The sequence below is a fragment of the Pteropus vampyrus genome, unplaced genomic scaffold, assembly GCF_000151845.1.
Source record: "Pteropus vampyrus isolate Shadow unplaced genomic scaffold, Pvam_2.0 Scaffold297, whole genome shotgun sequence".
NCBI classification, from domain to species: domain Eukaryota; kingdom Metazoa; phylum Chordata; class Mammalia; order Chiroptera; family Pteropodidae; genus Pteropus; species Pteropus vampyrus.
The window spans coordinates 1,359,111-1,377,928 of record NW_011889078.1 but is presented as its reverse complement, the minus strand read 5'-3'; the positions used below and the strand labels follow the sequence as shown (position 1 = coordinate 1,377,928).

General features: G+C 32.8%; 1 protein-coding gene across 6 annotated transcripts in view; it reads right to left on the bottom strand.

Moving 5' to 3' along the window:
- G2E3 (G2/M-phase specific E3 ubiquitin protein ligase) overlaps positions 1–18,818 on the bottom strand; it is a 61,352-nt gene that overhangs the window by 18,903 nt on the left and 23,631 nt on the right. For 3 of the 6 annotated variants that reach the window (XM_011376382.2, XM_011376383.2, XM_011376385.2), the window contains 9 exons: positions 16,550–16,647; positions 14,364–14,465; positions 11,676–11,800; positions 10,738–10,903; positions 7,376–7,482; positions 6,777–6,893; positions 3,736–3,860; positions 3,497–3,629; positions 1,074–1,381 (listed from right to left, as the gene is read on the bottom strand). In XM_011376382.2, the coding sequence (XP_011374684.1) occupies positions 1,074–1,381; positions 3,497–3,629; positions 3,736–3,860; positions 6,777–6,893; positions 7,376–7,482; positions 10,738–10,903; positions 11,676–11,800; positions 14,364–14,465; positions 16,550–16,647 (1,281 nt within the window). The remainder of the gene's footprint in view (positions 1–1,073; positions 1,382–3,496; positions 3,630–3,735; positions 3,861–6,776; positions 6,894–7,375; positions 7,483–10,737; positions 10,904–11,675; positions 11,801–14,363; positions 14,466–16,549; positions 16,648–18,818) is intronic. The other 3 variants (XM_023521154.1, XM_023521151.1, XM_023521152.1) reach the window with 1 other exon arrangement.

The following is an 18,818-nucleotide window of genomic DNA, read 5'->3' as shown; positions in this document are numbered from 1 at the left end:
TGTTTTAGCTAATCTGATTAAGTCAAAAGGATACCATGTAAAATTTCCTTTATTTTTTCTAAAAATTGTTCAAAGCGACTTATTAACAATACTTGAACTAATAATAAAATCTCAACAGTAACTTTATAAACTATGTATTAGTAGTCACATATTACAGATGAAGAAACTGAGATCCAAAGAGGCTACATAATTAATCTAAGGATATGAAGCTACTTTAAGTGATGTGTATAAACTGAATTCAGATTTTGTAACTTAAATTCATGTACTTTCCACTGTACTAAAACTGCCTTAAGTTAACATTACTTATTATTTGAGTGTGTTTTTGTTTTTTTTTTTTTAAAGGAAGTTTAGAATTATACTGTGTGTACTGTATAGAGTATAAATGATCCTTGGTAGTTTCTCAATTATTTCAGTGATGCTTCGGGCAACGGTGAGGAAGTTCTAGGGAACATATAGGAGGAAATTCAAATGGAATGAAATAAGTCTTCTCACTCTTTCGAATTTCCTATTACAGCAAAAGTGGTATAAAAGCTCCTAAAAAAGAATGCGAGAATTAACCAATGTTTTGAGATGCCTGTTTTAATCACATTAACTCCTCACCAGAAGTAAAGACAGAAAAGTATCATAAACAAAATTATAAGAAAAATTCTTGAAAGCAAAGGTACATTAAAAAATCTGTTACGTGTGGACCAGAAAATGTTATAAAAATCCTAGGATGTGAAGAAACATGCCAACTGCAAATTCCAAATATCTGAACAAGAAGGGCTCAAACAATCATCCGTCCCATTTGAATGAAATTAGAATGCAAAATGTATTTTAAGGTTAAAGTTAATTATGAAACCACTTCAAGGAGGATATTACTATAAAAAATCAAAGATATTCTTAAAGAAAATTTTTCACTACAAAAATTTACTTTTAAAAATATCATTCCCACATCCTCTTTTCTATGTTTCTATCAGTATTTTATTAACAAAGTAAATTATACATTTCACCACAGGTATTGAATATTAATTTTAACCAGCTATCTCTTTCTTTATATATGGTATAAAATATGTACAATAATGAATAATTACCTTGAGAATTTAGGGACAAGTTCTTTGACAAGGACCCTTCAAACAATGCTGAGTTCTCAAGATGCTGCATTAAAAGACTTAGGAATTCATGCTTTGATCCAGGATGCTCTCTTCCAAAATTATCATTTTCATTAACATATGCTACTTCAATTGTGTACGAAGGATTAAACTTTTGATTTCTGAATCCATCTAAGGCACTATTCCAGATATCAGCTTTGTTGATATATAATCTTTTAGATTTTTTTATAATTTGAAATCCTAACTCTATAATTATTGTTGAAATGTCTCTTCTAAATTTGCTGCCTTGCCTATAAAACATGAATTTAAACATAGCGGTAAGTACTCTAAAGTACTTTATGTGAACAGCAGTTATACAGCCAATAAAAAAAGAATAGAAAAAAAGATTAAAAGGAAGTTCTTCCCCATCTCCCACCCAAAAGCAGACAGTGGCTGCCCTGGAACCAAAAATAGTCATTTGATAACTATAATTCTAAATTCTTGATTCCTTCTGCTCAACCTTCTATCAAATTAAAATCGAATGTCATAAAGATTTATGATGATGTTGATTGATGATTATCTCAAACTTGATCAATTCAGTGGATTTAGGTGTAAGAGTCAGAAGCTCAAACACCTTTCTGGACAATGGCTACAACATATACTTGCTTAACTGTATCTTATTTCATGCTCACTAGGTCCTTTAAAAATAGAGCAAAGGTAACCTCTGCTTACTATATGAGATAACTATAGTTTTAAGAGATTACACAATGTATTTTAATTATAAGGTTAATTAACAGTAGAGTTAATATTATAAATAGAATTCACAACCCTTTAAGTAGTACTTTTTAGTCTATACCAGTAATTTTAAAAGTGTGGTTCCAGACCAGCGGCAGCAGCAGCATCTGGAAACTTGTTATAAATGCAAATTTTTGAGCCCCACAGTGGATAAACAGAACCAGAACCTCTGAGCATGTGGCCCAGCAATCTGTGTCTTCAGCAATCTGTGTCTTAATAAGACATCTGGGCGACTGTACATATTAACTCAATGCTCCCTGCCTCAGTTTCTCCATCTGTAATTGAAATTAATGTACTTAAAATGATCCTGTTTGGGGCAATGTCATGTGTCGTCTTTCTTTTATGTATAAATTTTTCCCATCCTAAGACATTACAATGCCCCAGTGCAGGTCAGGCTTTGCTTTTTCTTTCTTCACACAATCCCCTATTAATTAACCCAGGTTGAAGGAAAATCACAATTTTCTGGAAGATAACCCTTCCAAAATATACCTTCTCATAGCAAGGTTGATTCCTTGTTCCTGCCTGAAATGGGAGTGTAGAAGCTATTCTTCTAGAGCCTGATGGCACATTAGAGCAGGAGCAAGGAATCAAATTTCCCTGGTGTAACATCTTTAGAGACCTAAATATTAAAATTATTTAAAACTAATGTAAACATCTTTTTTCAATAAAATATGTACAATATTTTATTGTACATATTTATTTTCATATTAAAAATGTTATAAAAATATAACAAATTTCAGTTAATACAAGCGATATCTTAAAACAGCAATTCTTCACTTTTTGAACAGTATTCCACTTCTAACTGCAAATCTAGTTATTGAATATTTTCACAAAAATTCTCTTGCTCTTCTAAGTTTTAACTTGATATTATTTTTAACAAGAAAGTACTTCCTCATGCTTAGCTACTAATTTTACTGTTGTCTGTTTTTCCCTATTGGCTACAAGGCTCTATAGACTTTTTGGTAAAACCACATACACTTAAAAATTCTGAACAACTAACTACATGACACAGTATAAAGATGTAATTCTAGTCTTATTTAAATGGTTACGAATGATTTTGAAAGTTATTTATTTTGCTATCTTCTGAAAATAGGCATTAATATGATAATACTTTTAAGTATGCATTAACTTTCTACAGAGCTATTATTTAGACCTCTGACATTGACAAACATACAAATGATTACGAAAAGAAAAAATAAGACTTCTATATCAAATGATTCCTTCCTTTTAACAAAGTAACATGGTGTGCTTGTTACTTTAATTTCCGTCTTACTCCATAATCAAATAACATTTTATGTACATTTTCCAGGTCCATGTTTTTTAAAATATCTTAAAAATGATCTATAATAAAAATATATTTTACATTATGACTCAGTATACAATAAGTAAAATATATTTCATATACATTCTTTCTATGTGCAACGCAAACTGATATTCTATTCTATCTTATTTCATTTTCTTTTTAAAATGCTGATTGCATGATTTCAAGATCAAATGCTGGGTCCTGCTGTTTGAAAAACACTCTTGAAGACTACTGTAAAGATCAGCTAATATTCTAATGTATGTAGCCACCTCCTGTTTAATTTTCTCAAAATAGAGTTTTATATTTTTCCCCAATTCAAAATACACACCTCAGCAGATCTCTACCCTGGGCTCCAGGTGACTGTCTGGGTAATTTAGGTGAAGACTCTTCCAACAAACAATCATTTATTCCTACATTATTAGTGCTGGGTAACGTATGTTTTTTGGCTTTTTGGAAACTCCCTGCAGATTTAAAGCCCAATATTAGTATAACAGAAATATAGGTAGAAATGTTTTATAATGTATATTTGAAAAAAGAACATCTTTATTCAAAATTACAAAGTATTACCTGAATTGTAGAGAATACCTCTACATTCCAAACACTCCCAATTTTGTTCCCATGATCGTAGTGAGGAACAGGCTAAATGTGTTCCACTAGAACCACAACACTGACAGCGCTTTATTTCCCATTTGCTGAGGACATAAAGAGAAGCAAATGTTAACATTTTATATTAGTCAAATTCCAATCACTAACACTACAATGGGCCTCACTGTCTGCCTCACACACACAACCAACCCTTTACCAAAGGAGGAAAAATAGATTATCTGCTTTGATACTGCATTACTTTTTCTTAAAGCATTTTTCCTATTTCATTATTTATGTTTATAACCACCTCCTCTAAATATTCTTACTTAAAATATCTAAATTAAATATCAACATGTACATGCACATATACAAAGAATATATACATCAGAATATGATTGAAGAAGGGAATATTTTTTTTCTTTTATGTTTGCAGATGACTATGCTCATAGGACGACTGCTGAACCAGTGTGTATGATATGGAAAAAGCATTCAGTAAATTATCTAACTTTTATCTTTCCTATCCAAGGTGAGGAATTATTTTCTACAATAAGCTTGCTTAAACATATCAGGTATTATGCAGCTCAAAGAATCTGGACTCAGTACTTGGCCCATATTTATGTTGTCTCTCATTTGTTCTCCACCCACTCCCCACCTCACTATATTGTGTGATGTGTGCCAGTTCGCATTCATATTTTCTGTATGGGTACAGGTGGGAGTTTTTGTGTAGGGCCTCCTTTTTGGTTATAGTACACCCTTTCTGTATAAAAATGGATACGCTCCCTGAGTATGTAGACAAGAGGTAACTGGATACCCCCGTCTTTTGGTAGGCATGGGTGAATCTCCCTCTCTGTGATATAGGTGTGTATACTGTGTGTTCCTCCTCCACACTTCCCAATATAGTTCTGCCAACCGATGATGAAGAGAAAGAGTGATGACGGCTAACATGAGTACTTGTTATATACCAGGCTCAGTTCTCACTCTTTACATGAAAAGTTTAATCCTCCTAATTTTAGAAGGTAAGGAAAAACGCTGTTACCTCCATTTTAAAGAAGAGGAAACCAAGACATAGAGAGGTAAATAACTTGCCCAATCAAGTTCACCCTGCTATTAAAACTCAGAGTGAGGCTTCAGACTCATACACCTAACCATTACACCATGCTGCCTTTCAGCAAAACTGTGTTCCTATCACCAGAATGAGAGAAGTGAGATTACAAAGAAAGCATTTAGATAGAAGGCATCTGGGTCCCAGAAGAAAAAGCAAAAGATAGCAATCTCAAGTAGCTGCCAGAAAAAAAGGGAGTTTGGTAGGTACTGCCTGGATAACCAGTGATATATAAAAAATATATATATATATAAATTAAAATAGCTTAAAATGAATTTAGAATATATGGATAATAAGGAATATATTGCTTCTTAGAACCCTAAAGTGCTTTACTGTTTACATTTTCTCATCTGTGCCTCAGCAGAAACCTTGAAAGGGTTATTATTATTGTTTACAAATGAATATTCAGAGTCACCAGATCAAGTAATCTAAAGGCACATTACTTGACATCTTCAATGAGATCTCTGCCCTTAAAGAATTTTTAGTCTAATGACAAATTTAAATAATGTTAATTATATTGTAATAAGCAAAGCTACAGAAAAACCCAGCACAGAATGGAGAATCAGGAGTGGTAAGAGTTACTTAGGGGAAACTTTCCAAAGCTGGCAAGACCTCAGAGCTGAGTCTTCCCAAGTAAGTAGCAGCTCAGCCAGCCAAATCACCTTCCAGGAGAAATAAGGCTCTGAGTATTCTGCTCTACACTTTAAATTTCACCTTGCCATGTTCAAGTAAGATTGTACAACATGGATAAAAATTTAATAAAATTTCCTACATAAATTTGGACAAAACTGGCTTTGTTGCTTTTCATTCTACATCTTAAAAATAAGCTACTCTTGATTTCTAGTATCTAACACAGTATAGTATACACAGAAAATACAAAATGATTAAGATTAGAGCCAATATCTACTGATGTTACAAAGATGTAATCAATAAATTTCAAATGCCAAATCCTTTTTATAGTGATCCAAAAGAAATGCTGTTAGATTAATCTTGTTAAAACTAATCTCTAGAACAGCACCATCCAATAGAAATACAATGCAAATCACATATGTAATTTAAACTTTTCTAGTAACCATATTTAAAGGGTAAAAGAAACAGGTGAAATAAATTTGAATATTTCCAAAATATTACCATTTTATTCAACATGTAATCAATATAAAAACTATTAAGTTATTTTAAGTTTTTTTTTTTCTTGCTGTTATGGGCTGAATTATGTCTCCCCAAAATTCCTATGTTGAAGTCCTAACACCCAGTACCTCATAATGTGACTGTATTTGGAGACAGGGCCTCTAAAGAGATAATTAAGACAAAAGAGGGCTTATGGGTGGACCCTAATCCAATATGACCAGTGTCTTTATAAAAGGAGATGAGGGCACAGACAGAGGGATAATCACGTGAGGACATAGCTAGAAGGGAGCCATGTGCAAACCAAGGAGAGGCGTCAGAAGAAATCAAACCTGCTAATACCTTTATCTTGCACATTTAGCCTCCGGGATTAGGAGATGACAAATTTATATTTTTTAAGCCATCCAGTTTGTGGTATTTTGTTATTGCAGCCCTAGCGAACTAAGACACATACCAAGTCTTCAGTATGTACTTTACACTTGCAACACCTCTCAATTGGAAATAGCCACATTTCAAGCGTTCGATAGTCACGTGTGCCCAGTGTCTACCATTTAGGACAATGTGGCTCTAGAAAATAGAGCCTCATGAAAATACACCACAGAAATAAGTTGCAATTATGCTGAGTACAATACTTTCTCTGTAAACAGATGTAAATACACATTTATTAAGTATACCTCATCTCGAGTTAAAACTTCAAGCATCCTAATAGCAAACTACATCACACTAACTAGAAACCTGCTTACCAAGCAGGTTTAAATAAGAACACAATTAAGCACAAGTGAACTTCTTGATATACCTATTAGGTGCATTATAGTCTCGCCCTTCCTTGCAACGACATCTCCGCACATCACAACGCTCATAGTGCTGCAGAAGCTCTTGATAAGCATTTTCCTCTAATTCCCAAGATGCATCTCTGTAAATGAAGATATAAAATATACTTTGACCTAAAATGTTACATAAAAGGATTGGTAATGAACCTAAAAATAACTTTTCATACTAGAAATGAGGATAAAACTTGTTTTTTTAACGTTAATTCATTCAAAATGTAAATACACTAGTGCCATTTTATCCTATACTTAATTAGTCTTACAGTGAATTTTCAAATGCTAAATCAAAAATCCAGCAGAAATTTTATAAAACCTACATTTTTTATTAACATTTCACTTCCAATTTTTTTATTTCAAGTTGAGTAGTATTATTCATGGATTCCTCATCTTTAAGTACTATGAATATCATTCTCATACATTTTAAATCACATCTTGATTCTTTTAGATAATTTATACACACATTTTGAAGCCTATTATATCCGTATGTAAATCAATTAGTATTGTACATGACTGAGGTGTTCCTACATTTAAAATACCTTTTTTTTTCCAAAGGCTACATGTTACTCACTTTTCAGGAATATGAATTCCCATTCTCAACATCTCTTTCTGAAATATGTCACTATTATTGCATATTGTACATCTAAAGAAAAACACTCCTGCATTTATCGCTTGAACCTATAGTGGAAAATAGGAAATATATTATTAACAATTTAACAGGTTATTAGGTTATGAACTTTATAGCTAACAGATCATGTGCTATTTTTACTTAATATATTATGAAAACTTATTTTCTATGCTTTTGGTTCTCAAACTTTGATAAACTAAATTATCCCAATGCTAAAACGTGGAGATCTTTTTTCCCAATGGTTAAAAAAAATTAAGCCAATGAACTGATGGTTATTTGCTTTACATCTATATATTTAGCCATATATTCCTCTCAACCTTTGGTATCTAATATTATTTCTGTTCCCAAATATTGTGTTGTCCATCACTCTCTGTGAATAAAATAGTAAGAATCTTGAGTTATTTCATGTAGGAAGGATGTTTGAATAACTGTTACATAAAAAGCATCCTTGGTTCTGTTTCTAATTCAGTCTATTAGTTTTCCTTCTAAGAGGAGAGAAGTATAAAACGTATCTCACTCTTTAGCAAATAAAATACAGAAGCAACAGGTAGAGGGTATGCAGGAGACAGAAAACTATAAGCCTACTAGAAAGAATAGCCAATCCCCAGAAAAAAATCTAGTAGCACACATTCATTTAACAAATATTTAACCCCGATTACATAGGTGCCAAACACTGCTATGTACCAAAAACAGAAATATAAAATGACTTGGATTTTACTTCAAGGAATTCCTGTGAGTAGGTTCACAAGTATATAATTATAATACAGTGTTGTTGTTGCTGTTGTTGTTGTTGTTGTTGTTGTTGTTGTTGTTTAAATATATGCACAGAAGAGAGGTAGAAGTACCTAAGTCTATATAAGAGCCTGACAAAAATGCCACAGGGATGGTTAGGTCAAAGCTAAGTTTGGAAGAAGATATAGGGGCCTGCCAAGAAAAGAGGACATTACAAAAATTAAAAATAGCATATATCAAGTCACACTGGTAAGAGAAAGCACATGTTATTAGGGAACAAATTAATAATATACTTAGGGATTACATGCTGACCATACTTAACTAAGTAATGAGGCTAAAGAGGTAAACCAAAGCCAGTAGTATGAAGAAATAATAGAAAATAAGGCATGCAAGAGAAAGACCAGTTAGTAAGCTCCTGTAAAAGTCTAGTTGTTTTTTTTTTTTTTTTTGAAAGTACATTAAGTTAAATCACAGAGAAAGCAGAGAATACCAACAAAAAAGGACATACAAAAATATCTATTGGGCTTGATTGTCTTGGGGAATGATTTGTGGATGGTGAACAAAGAAGTGAACAAAGAGGAATCCAGGTTCAAACGACTAGCAAGTGGCGTGCGTGTGCACGCATGCATATACATACATACACAGAGCATTCGGTAAGAAAGCAACGAGTTACTGAAATTTCTGAAATTAAAGGGTCTTTGAGCAACTGTACACAGATGTCACTATCTTAGTAAAATATAGGCTATAATACAAGGAAGTTAAGAATCTAGTCTGAAGGGAAAAAATACCATTGGATAAATAGAAGTTACCAACAAAACCAGAGCAATGACTGAGAAATCCAAACTGAACAGGAATAGTGACAATTCCCTACATATCCAGAGTATATAGCATTTGTAGTGGTCAAAAATAATGAAATTTACTTAACCATATACAATTCTCTTTCTATTGCATAGGTTTGTTCTCACTTTGACTCTTTTATATTAATAAAGTTCAGAAATTTAGAAAAATTATTCAAGTATTATTGTAGCTATATAAACAGGGTAGACTCCACTTATTATTTCAGTTAAGACTCTAGTACCAGAGTGGGAAAGTCACTGGAACTCCTCTAGAGAACATGGCTCAAGAATTGGTTCTAATTAAGTAACAACTGCTTATTAATATTTATATCACTGACAGGTATCCATGTGGCTGTATTTTTAAATTATATTTATATAAAGTAGACCTACGTTTTTGTTAGAAATACTATTTCTACTTTTTAATGGCAGAATTGGAAACTTGGTTATTTTCAGAGTGTTCACAAAAAAACCCTATGAATACTAGGTCAAGTTTGAGAACCTCTCTCCGATTCACTACTAACACATAAATGAGGCGAATCTTATTCGTCTTGAAAAATAACATACTGTTATAAAATTAACAAGATGATACATTTGACAGCAATTACACTCATTCAAATATAAACCCTTAATTAAAATAAATTACTTTTCAAAGATTCTCATATAATGTGAACTTCTTCCTCAATAGGTAAAGATAACACTTCATGTTTATGAACTGCACTCTCTGGATCCTTTTACAAACACTTCTTTGTAAGAATCAACAGAATTTCTAATATTTACCCAACAAAAACAAGCTCCATTCTGCCACTTTAAACTGAATAATCCTAAACATAAATGTTCAAGGCTCATACAAAAAAAAGAGAAAATAATCAATCCAGCTTTACTACTTTCACTACTGTTAGTACTTCTACGGCTACTGAAATACAAGAGGATTTAAAACATCTCTTAACTTTAAAAAATACTTGTATAGATAATTTGTAATCAGGAATAACATCTGATTTTACTAAACGATAATAAAAGCCAAGCTTTCAAAAAGTATTAAACTTAAGTAAATCCTTTGTTATTTGGCTTTTTATTAACTAAAACTATCAATTAGCACTATCACATATGTATACTACATATTTGATATTACTAATAATATTTAAGTTTCAAGTATCTTCTGACTCAAAAAGTATTAAATTAATGTCATGTTTTATGATATTTCATTTACTTGAGAACTTGTGGTTAGGTCTGACATACAAACTAGCTCTCAAAGAACTAATACTTTTAATTCATTAGACAGTAATCAGTTCCCTGTCACGAAGTTATGATAAAGTATTGACCATAGTTTAAAAAAAAGGCCTCAACATTTAAATATTGTAGCTTACAGTTAAATGGTCATTTCACATATCTTGGTTTTCTAAGCTTAAATATGTAAATAAACTTGGGAATTAAAATCTGCGTTTTATTCATTGTGAAATACAAACAAGGAATTTGTTTGTATTTCACAATGTTTTTACAAACTTGTAAAAACAAAGTTTTTCAAGTGTACATACATTAAAAAGTAGTATCTAAAGTATTTATTAAAATATTAATCGTACACTTTGATAGGGTGAATTTTACATGTAAAATATGCTTCATAAAGCTGTTTTAAAAAGTTACAATTAATAAGAGCTAAAACACACGTTAATTCTTTCCAATTTTAAATTCAAAACAGCAATCAACCAATTTTATACCAGAAAGGCTTATATAACATCTTACCTGCAAACAGTCTCTATGAAACCAAGCATTCTTACAACAAGGACTTCGTAATATGCTATAAGTTGGAATAGGCTCAATAAATTCCAAACAAATGGTGCATGGTAAGGAGTCTCTATAATTATTAGGTGTAACTATTTGAACAGGTCGATGGTTCCAACAAAATGACCTAAAAATGTAAATTATTTAAAACCAACATTTAATAAATTACAAATCACCACTAGGCTAGCATTATAATTCACATTTATAATAGAAAATTTGTTTATATCTTTCTAATAACCGACCTACAACAAACTGGAACTTTGGCACTATAAATCAGTTTCATAATCTATGACCAAGGCAAACTGACCTTTCAAAATGTGAGCCTTTTGGTCGTAAGACTTACCTCACAGAATTTCAGTAACTAATATTATGCTGAAAATCCTATGTAATATTGTTAGCAACAGAATATATTTCTGTTGTATGCAACAATGTACAAAATTAAAGAAAGGAACTTTAAGTTTTAAATATTTACTCATATAATAAATACCAAAATTCATAAAATGTTGATGTTTAAAGGTGGACTCAGTAAGTAATATTTTCAGGGGCATCCCATGGCATAATATTTATTTTTTGCACTCCACCTGATTTATATGCCTTCAATTTATTCAATGAGAAATACAAACGGCCCCGTGAAAGAAATTTATACAATTAAATCTAAAGAGTGATATAAAAATCTAGAATTATGTAAGGCAAAATTTTTCACTGAATATGAATAAATTAACACTTCTTTATTATATTCCAGAGCTGAAAGCTGAAGTTGAATATGTTCATTTTCGTCACAGCAATTCTCAAGACTTTGTATATAAAAATGACTCCATAAAGGAAGATGGGAATATCCGTATCCATTATCTACTTTTCTTTAACAGTCATCTTTCACATTCGACAGTTAATTAACTCACGCAAAATTGCCAGTGAATTGGAAAATACATTCTCTCTGAAGTCCACAAGGAAAATGATAACTTCGTTTACATCGAGGTGCAACACATCCAATTGAAGCACCGGTTTTCTTGCAAACACAGCATTTCTAGAAGAAAATATGCGAATAGGGGCTATAACATACAAAATTTGAGTACTATAACTTGACTTAGGTATAAATGAATATTCTTTGAGGGGAGTCTGAAAATTATTTTCATCATATTATAGCTGTGAGGATGGCATATTAAAGAAATTCCCTGAAAAAACTGTTCTATCCAGAAACAATCTAAAAGACACTAAAGATTCACTCCTATGACAATTTCTGACATAGGAAACATCTGTAACCTAACATATGAATAACAAAGAGAAGTTTCATTTCATTCCTACTTGCTAAAATATTCTAAACTGAAGAGTTTATAAATATAATGGCTATACATGAAAGTCTCATTCAAATTTTAATTGAAAACACATTAAGAAATATTGACCAAGGAGAATAGCGAAACAATACTAAAAACCAACCTGTAAAAAAATTGGCTAGGATCGTTCTATCCTAACCAAATGAAAAAGTGTTAGATACCTATAGTAGGTTAAAAAGATATATTCAAGTCCTAATTCCTGGTATCTATATGAATGTGACCTTTTTTGGAAACAGGGTCTTTGTAGATGTAAATAAATAAAAGATCTTGAGATTATCCTGGATTTAGAGTGGTCCCTAAATCAAACGACTGGCATCCTTGTAAGTGAAAGGAGAGGGAGATTTAAGACACAGACACACAGAGAGGAAGGCCACGTGAAGATGGAAGAGAGACTGAAGTTATGCTGTCACAAATGAAGTACTGCAAAGGTTGCCAGCAGCCACCAGAAGGTAGAAGAGAAGAAGCATGGAATGGATCTTCCCTAAGAGCTTCCAGAAGGAGTCATTCTTCTAATAGCTTGATTTGGAACTTCTGGTGTCTAGAATTGTGAGAGAATAAATTTGTTTTAAGCAACCCAACCTGTGGTAATTTACTATGACAGCCCTGGGAAACAAATACAATACCACGGCCACTAACTAAAGTACAACAGTGGTATAGAAACAGAAAGGCTATTGATGGGTCGATCATTATTAAAATACAGAGCAGTACCTAACAACATCCTGGAACCCTTGAGATGGTCATTATAATGGTCACTGATGAAGAGATTAGAGAGTTTTACTGCTGACTCCTCAGGTACCACCAGGTCATAGGAGAATAACTTGCCAACTTGAGGTTTCCCAGTAAATTGACGTACAAAATTCTAGTCTAAGGTCACAAATGAAGACATTTCTTCAAGATTAAGACAGTCTCAAAGATTCACAATATAGTATACTCAAGAGAGAATTCAGATTTTTTTTAAAATAGGTATTTCTAAACCATAAAGAGACCATTAGAGGCCATCTTTCACCACAAGTTCACTACCATCAGGAGGCTGAGGAATTTTGATACTAATACTCTCACGTGGCCCTTAAGATAAATGCCACTGGTAACCTCTCTCCCAAGGTTTTCCCTTGTGCTCTAGAGCAGTGATCTCCAATCTTTTTGGCACCAGAGACCCATGCTCCTATAAGAATCTAATGCCTGATGATCTGAGGTGGAGCTGAGGCGGTGATGCTAGTGCTGGGGAGCGGCTGCAAATACAGATGAAGCTTCACTTGCTGGCCTGCCACTCACCTCCTGCTGTGAGGTCCAGTTCCTAACAGGCCAGGGGGACGAGGCCCAGGGGTTGCGGACTCCTGCTCTAGAACCTCTTCTCTACCATCAAGTCCTCTATATCCTCAACATCTTAAAAAATTGCCTCCATTTCTTTACCTCAACTAAAATGAAGGCCTCTACATGCTTCCCTTATAGAATTTCTTGAATGAAACTGCTTATTTCTCCATCCTCCTTAATTACCAGACCAAGGGGTGGGAGTGGGATATTGAAAGGGGCAGGAAGGGGGGACAAACAGAACATTATTTTAATTCTCTGTGCAGATTGTAGACCGCTACTCTATCTTCACACTTAACTTTTTTATTCTTTCATTTTCATTATTTCTCCTCAGACTACATGGAGACCTACAGTCCTTTCTTTACACGTAATCTACTAGCTATTACACAGAAGATTCACGAATTATAACTGAATGAATGAGGAGTTAAAGTTTAGAATACTGAAAAGAAGGCACTGAACACAAGCACAGCATATCACAGAAGGACCACAAGAGGTGTGGCGATCATAAATTATAGGTCTGCAGAGTTGTGTAATTTCTACCTAAACCCATCATTCCAACTCAAGCAACTGAGGTATAAGAATAAAAAATGAATGGTTGGGTTGACTCAAGATTGAAGTTTGAAGAATAGCAGACAGGCAATATGTTCATAGTTAGAATGGTAGGAGTGGGTGAAATGATGGGTAGGTTGGAATAAGATGAAATGAAATCCAGTATCGTCACATATATTATACGGGGATGGGATGGGGGGAAGGGGGATTTAAGCTCTTTCATTTGCAAAAATAGAAATATTCTTCTAAAATTCACCATATTTGACAAAAATAAGCACTGGAACATAAAATCAAAGTCTTTCTTACAAATTTTTAGGAGAGAAACGAATAGAGAAGACTTCTCGAGGATTGACTATTTATTTATGGTATTTATTGTAATGAGTAAAATAATTCACTTACCAGTTTAGAAGCTCTATTCACTTCTTTCCTGATGTCTTCTATTAGAAAACCATAAACTCCTTCTTCTTCTTTACCTCTTTGCCAAATTCCACTTGACATCAACTATGAATATATTCTCAATTAGAAAATAAACTCTAATAAACTAGTTTGGAATAAAATATATTAATATCTATAATATCCCTCCCCCAAATAGACATAAAACAAGTCAAATTTCAAGAACCTCTTAACTATAATAGATATTTTTCATGGTCAAAGGAAGAAGTTACTCATATTCTTTGATTTGGAAGACACTGTATTTAACAGTTCATACAACCAAACTGATTTCTAAAGTATTCCAGGAAATAACAGAAAAAGGAAGGAAGGAAAACAAAAACCACTTATGATTACGTTTTACGGGAAAAAAGTAAATACTGAAATGTGTAAATGTAATAATAGGAAATACTATGGAAGTAATTCAGATTATCAGTGATATTTCAGGCTAACTTTAAATCCAGCTGGATTCTGAATCATGAAGGCATATTTACGAGGAAACCTATTGAAATGTAGTTGATAGAAATGGTTGAATTTTTAAAAATCATTTAAAAATGATTTTTTAACTTCAGTTTAAATATGTTAAGGGAGCATGAATCAAGAAAAAGAATGAGACTGTGAATAAGAAATCCTGGCTTGTAAACCAGGTTCCATGTCCAACTTTCTGGAACCCTAGGCAAGTAATTTGATGTATCTGATCTTAAACACAAAAATAAAAACACTGGACTAGATTAGATTGTCTCTAAGTCTCTTTTCGCGTTAACATTCCATTGCCATTTGTTAACATTACCAAACTTTCCTGTTCACAACAAAATAGAATCTTGTAAGTGTTGAGCCTAGGGCCAGTATGTTTTCAAATTAGTTCACTAAGAAAATAAGACACACTATATAAGAAAAATTTTGATATGATCCACTTAAATATATTAAATAATTCAAAAATATGTCAAATTAGTGATTAAAGAGGCTTATTTTAACCAGTACACTATATCTTAAAGAAAACCAAAAGTGATACACTTTATTTGAGAACTAATTACAAAAACACAACCCACTAATAGCTCTCCTAATTCTAATATGTAAAAAGTAAAATAAACTCTTAGAAAAATGCAAAAGTTTTCTTGTGTAATGCAAACCATAATAGACTCCACTTATAAGCAGATTTGGTATGCCATCTTCATGTTCTCTTAAGTCTTGGTATAAAGTAATTAGGTTCCTAGACCAGTCAACAAGTCTATTTAACCCACAGGGTACCTGAGACACAAAACTGTAATCTTAGAGAACCACCAAAGAATATGTTAGATGTTTTCTTAAGGAAGCATTTAATGAGTTTTAACATGGATACTGTGATGAGTATAAAAATATGTCCACGAATTTGTTGATACACCTTCAAGAGGTGGGACCTAATTCTCAACCCCTTGAGTGTGGGCTAGACTTAATGATTCTCTTCTAACAACAAACAGCATAAAGCAAAAGTAACAGTGAGATATGACTGTGAAGACTAGGTCATATGATTCCTACTTGGTGTACCTCTCTTTTTCACCTCCTATGGAAGAAGCCAAATGCAATGCTGTAAACAGCCCCTATGGAGGCACCCAGGAAGTAAGAACTTCAGACACAGATTCAGTGAAGTAAGAAATGGTGGAGAAAAGAGAGAACAAATGAGAGACGAATTCTCAGTATAAAATCACTTTTTCTTTCTTCTGAGTGACCCATAAGTTAACCTATTTCCTTTTCTACAAATATTTATTACTTTAGTCAGAACTTTTCTTTCCAGGTTCTCTGTGAAATAATACGTTTTTCTTCTACTCCCTGAACCTTCAAACAACTCTTTTCTAAGCTTTATCACTAGCACAATGAAAACAAGAAAGGGGTAAAAAGAACAACTCTTCCTTAGAGACTAAGCCATTTTCTCCTTTTTTCACTTAGGTCCTAAAAGGTTAGACAAAAATAAACAGGTAATGTTGACAGGTCTTTATAAGTACCAAGTAATTTCAGAATTTCAGTATTAGATAAGTGAAAAATGTTATTTTTATATACAGGTGAAATGAGATTCAGAGGTTAAATGACTTATCCAATTCTCAGAAACCCGTCATTAGGATCGAATTATATTCTCTATAAGAACATCAAACTTCTAGAATTTAATTATAAATTATACTCACCAAACAATAGTAATGTACAGTGAGATTCCATTTCTCATTAGTTTTCTTTTCTCCATATTTATTAGGACAGTCATCATTTTTTCGACAGAAAACACAAGCTAACAGTAAAAAAAGTAAATAGATATAAAAATATTTTTTAATTTTTCAAAAAACCCCCATGAAATTGGCGAGTCTCTCAATTGATGTGTTTAATTCTGAGTGAGTAAATCACATTATATTGTTATCGGTAACTTAAAATTTCCAACACCTACTTTTAAAACATAATGTAACTATACTTTTTTCATTAATCTTTGGTGATGAATTCCAGTATATAGTTAAAATGGCAGCCTGCAGGGTAACATCACTGAAAATAATGGATTAGGAAACTCTAAAATGCCATTAAAGCAATGATTAAGCTGCCAAAAACGTTAAGAACCAATTTTTCAGAAACTCTAAAATCTAAATTAAAAACTTGCACCAATTGAGAAATGCTTAATAAAGAAATAAGTTGCTAAATTTTGATGAAATCTCTATGGCATTTTAACTTACCCATCTACCATCCCCCACTCTCCAGTTGGGCAATGGCCTTAGGTACCGTGGCCCATGTTGCTGGTGAGGATTGTCCAGGAGGAGGTGTCACATGGACCTTGTTCTCAAAGAAATGTGACTGTGTGTTTTATCTGTGTAGTGGCTCTCTGAGGTTTGGGCTCAGATGCTTGTCTTTTTTTTTTTAATTTTTTCAATTATAGTTTACATTCAATATTATATTATATTGAAGGGATATGGCAGAGTGGTTAGACACTTATATAATTTATGAAGTGATTCTCCCTGCTAAGTCTAGTACCCCTACCTGGCACCATACATAGTCATTACAATATTATTGACTATATTCCCCTGTTGCTGTGCTTTACATCCCTGTTAGCTTACCCTAGCTTTTCCTGCCTCAGAATTTTCTCAGGACTGAAGCCTGACCGTTTGTCAAAAGTATTTAAGGCAAACAAACTAGCTACAGCTTTTTAAAGCAAATAACAACAGACAGGGCAAGCAGGTAACAGACGAAAAAGCCTAGGAGAGAAGCTGAGAAAATGGGATACACAGAGAAATAAGGGCTTTGAACATCTCCTGACTATACCAGGGGGAATCTAGAAGAACACACACATGCTTAGGGTTAGATATATGTTCAGGAAAGACCACAGAAACCCTAAGCTTTTACCTCTGGCTGATCTTTAGGCTCATGAAAATCTGTATAGAAAAAGAAAGATCCTAAATCAATAAATTTTAACCTTAAAGAACTAGAGTAGGGGGGAAGGGCAAACTAAACCCAGAGCTAGCAGAAGAAAGGAAATAATAAAGATTAGAGCAGAAATAAATGAAATAGAGAATAGAAAATAGAAAAAAAATAAAATAAAACAAAGCTGGTTCTTTGAAAAGATTAACAAAACTTTAGATTGTCCTAGGAAAAAAGGCAAACTTTTATTAGACATGACCTAGAAAAAAAAGAGAAGACTCAAAACTTACGACAATGCTACAGAAATCAAAACAGTGCGGTACTGGCATGAGAATAGACATATAGATTAATGGAAAAGAAGAGTCCAGAAATAAACCCAAACATCTAAGGTCAATTAATTTTGAACAAGGATGCCAAGACAATTCAATGAGGAAAGAATAGTCTCTTCAACAAATAGTTGCTGGAACAACTAGATAGCCCCATGTGAGATAATAATAAAATTAAACCCCTACCTCACACCATATACAAAAATTAACTCAAAAGAGATCAAAGACCTAACTGTGAGCCAAAACTATAAAACTCTTAGAAGAAAATATAGGGGAAAATCTTCATAACTTCTGAATTTGGCAATTGTTTTTAGATAAAAGGAAAAGTAGTAAAAGAAAAAATAGATATTGGACTTCATCACAGTTTAAGACTTTTGTACATCAAAAGACACTACCAAGAGAGTGAAAAGACAATCTACGGAATGGGAGAATATATTTAGAAATCATATGCCTATTAAGGGTCTAGTGCCCAGAAAGTATAAGAATGTCTCACAACTCAACAGCAAAAATATAAAAAATAGACGTTTCTCCAAAAAATAGTCAATAAATAGTCAACAAGCACACTGAAAGATGCTTAATATCATTACTCATCAGGGAAATGCAAATCAAAACCACAATTAGTTACCACTCCATACCCACTAGGATGGCTATAATCAAAATAAATCAACATTTATAGTAACAAATAACAGATAACGAATGTTTGCAAGGCTGTGGAGAAATAGGAACCCTTATACAC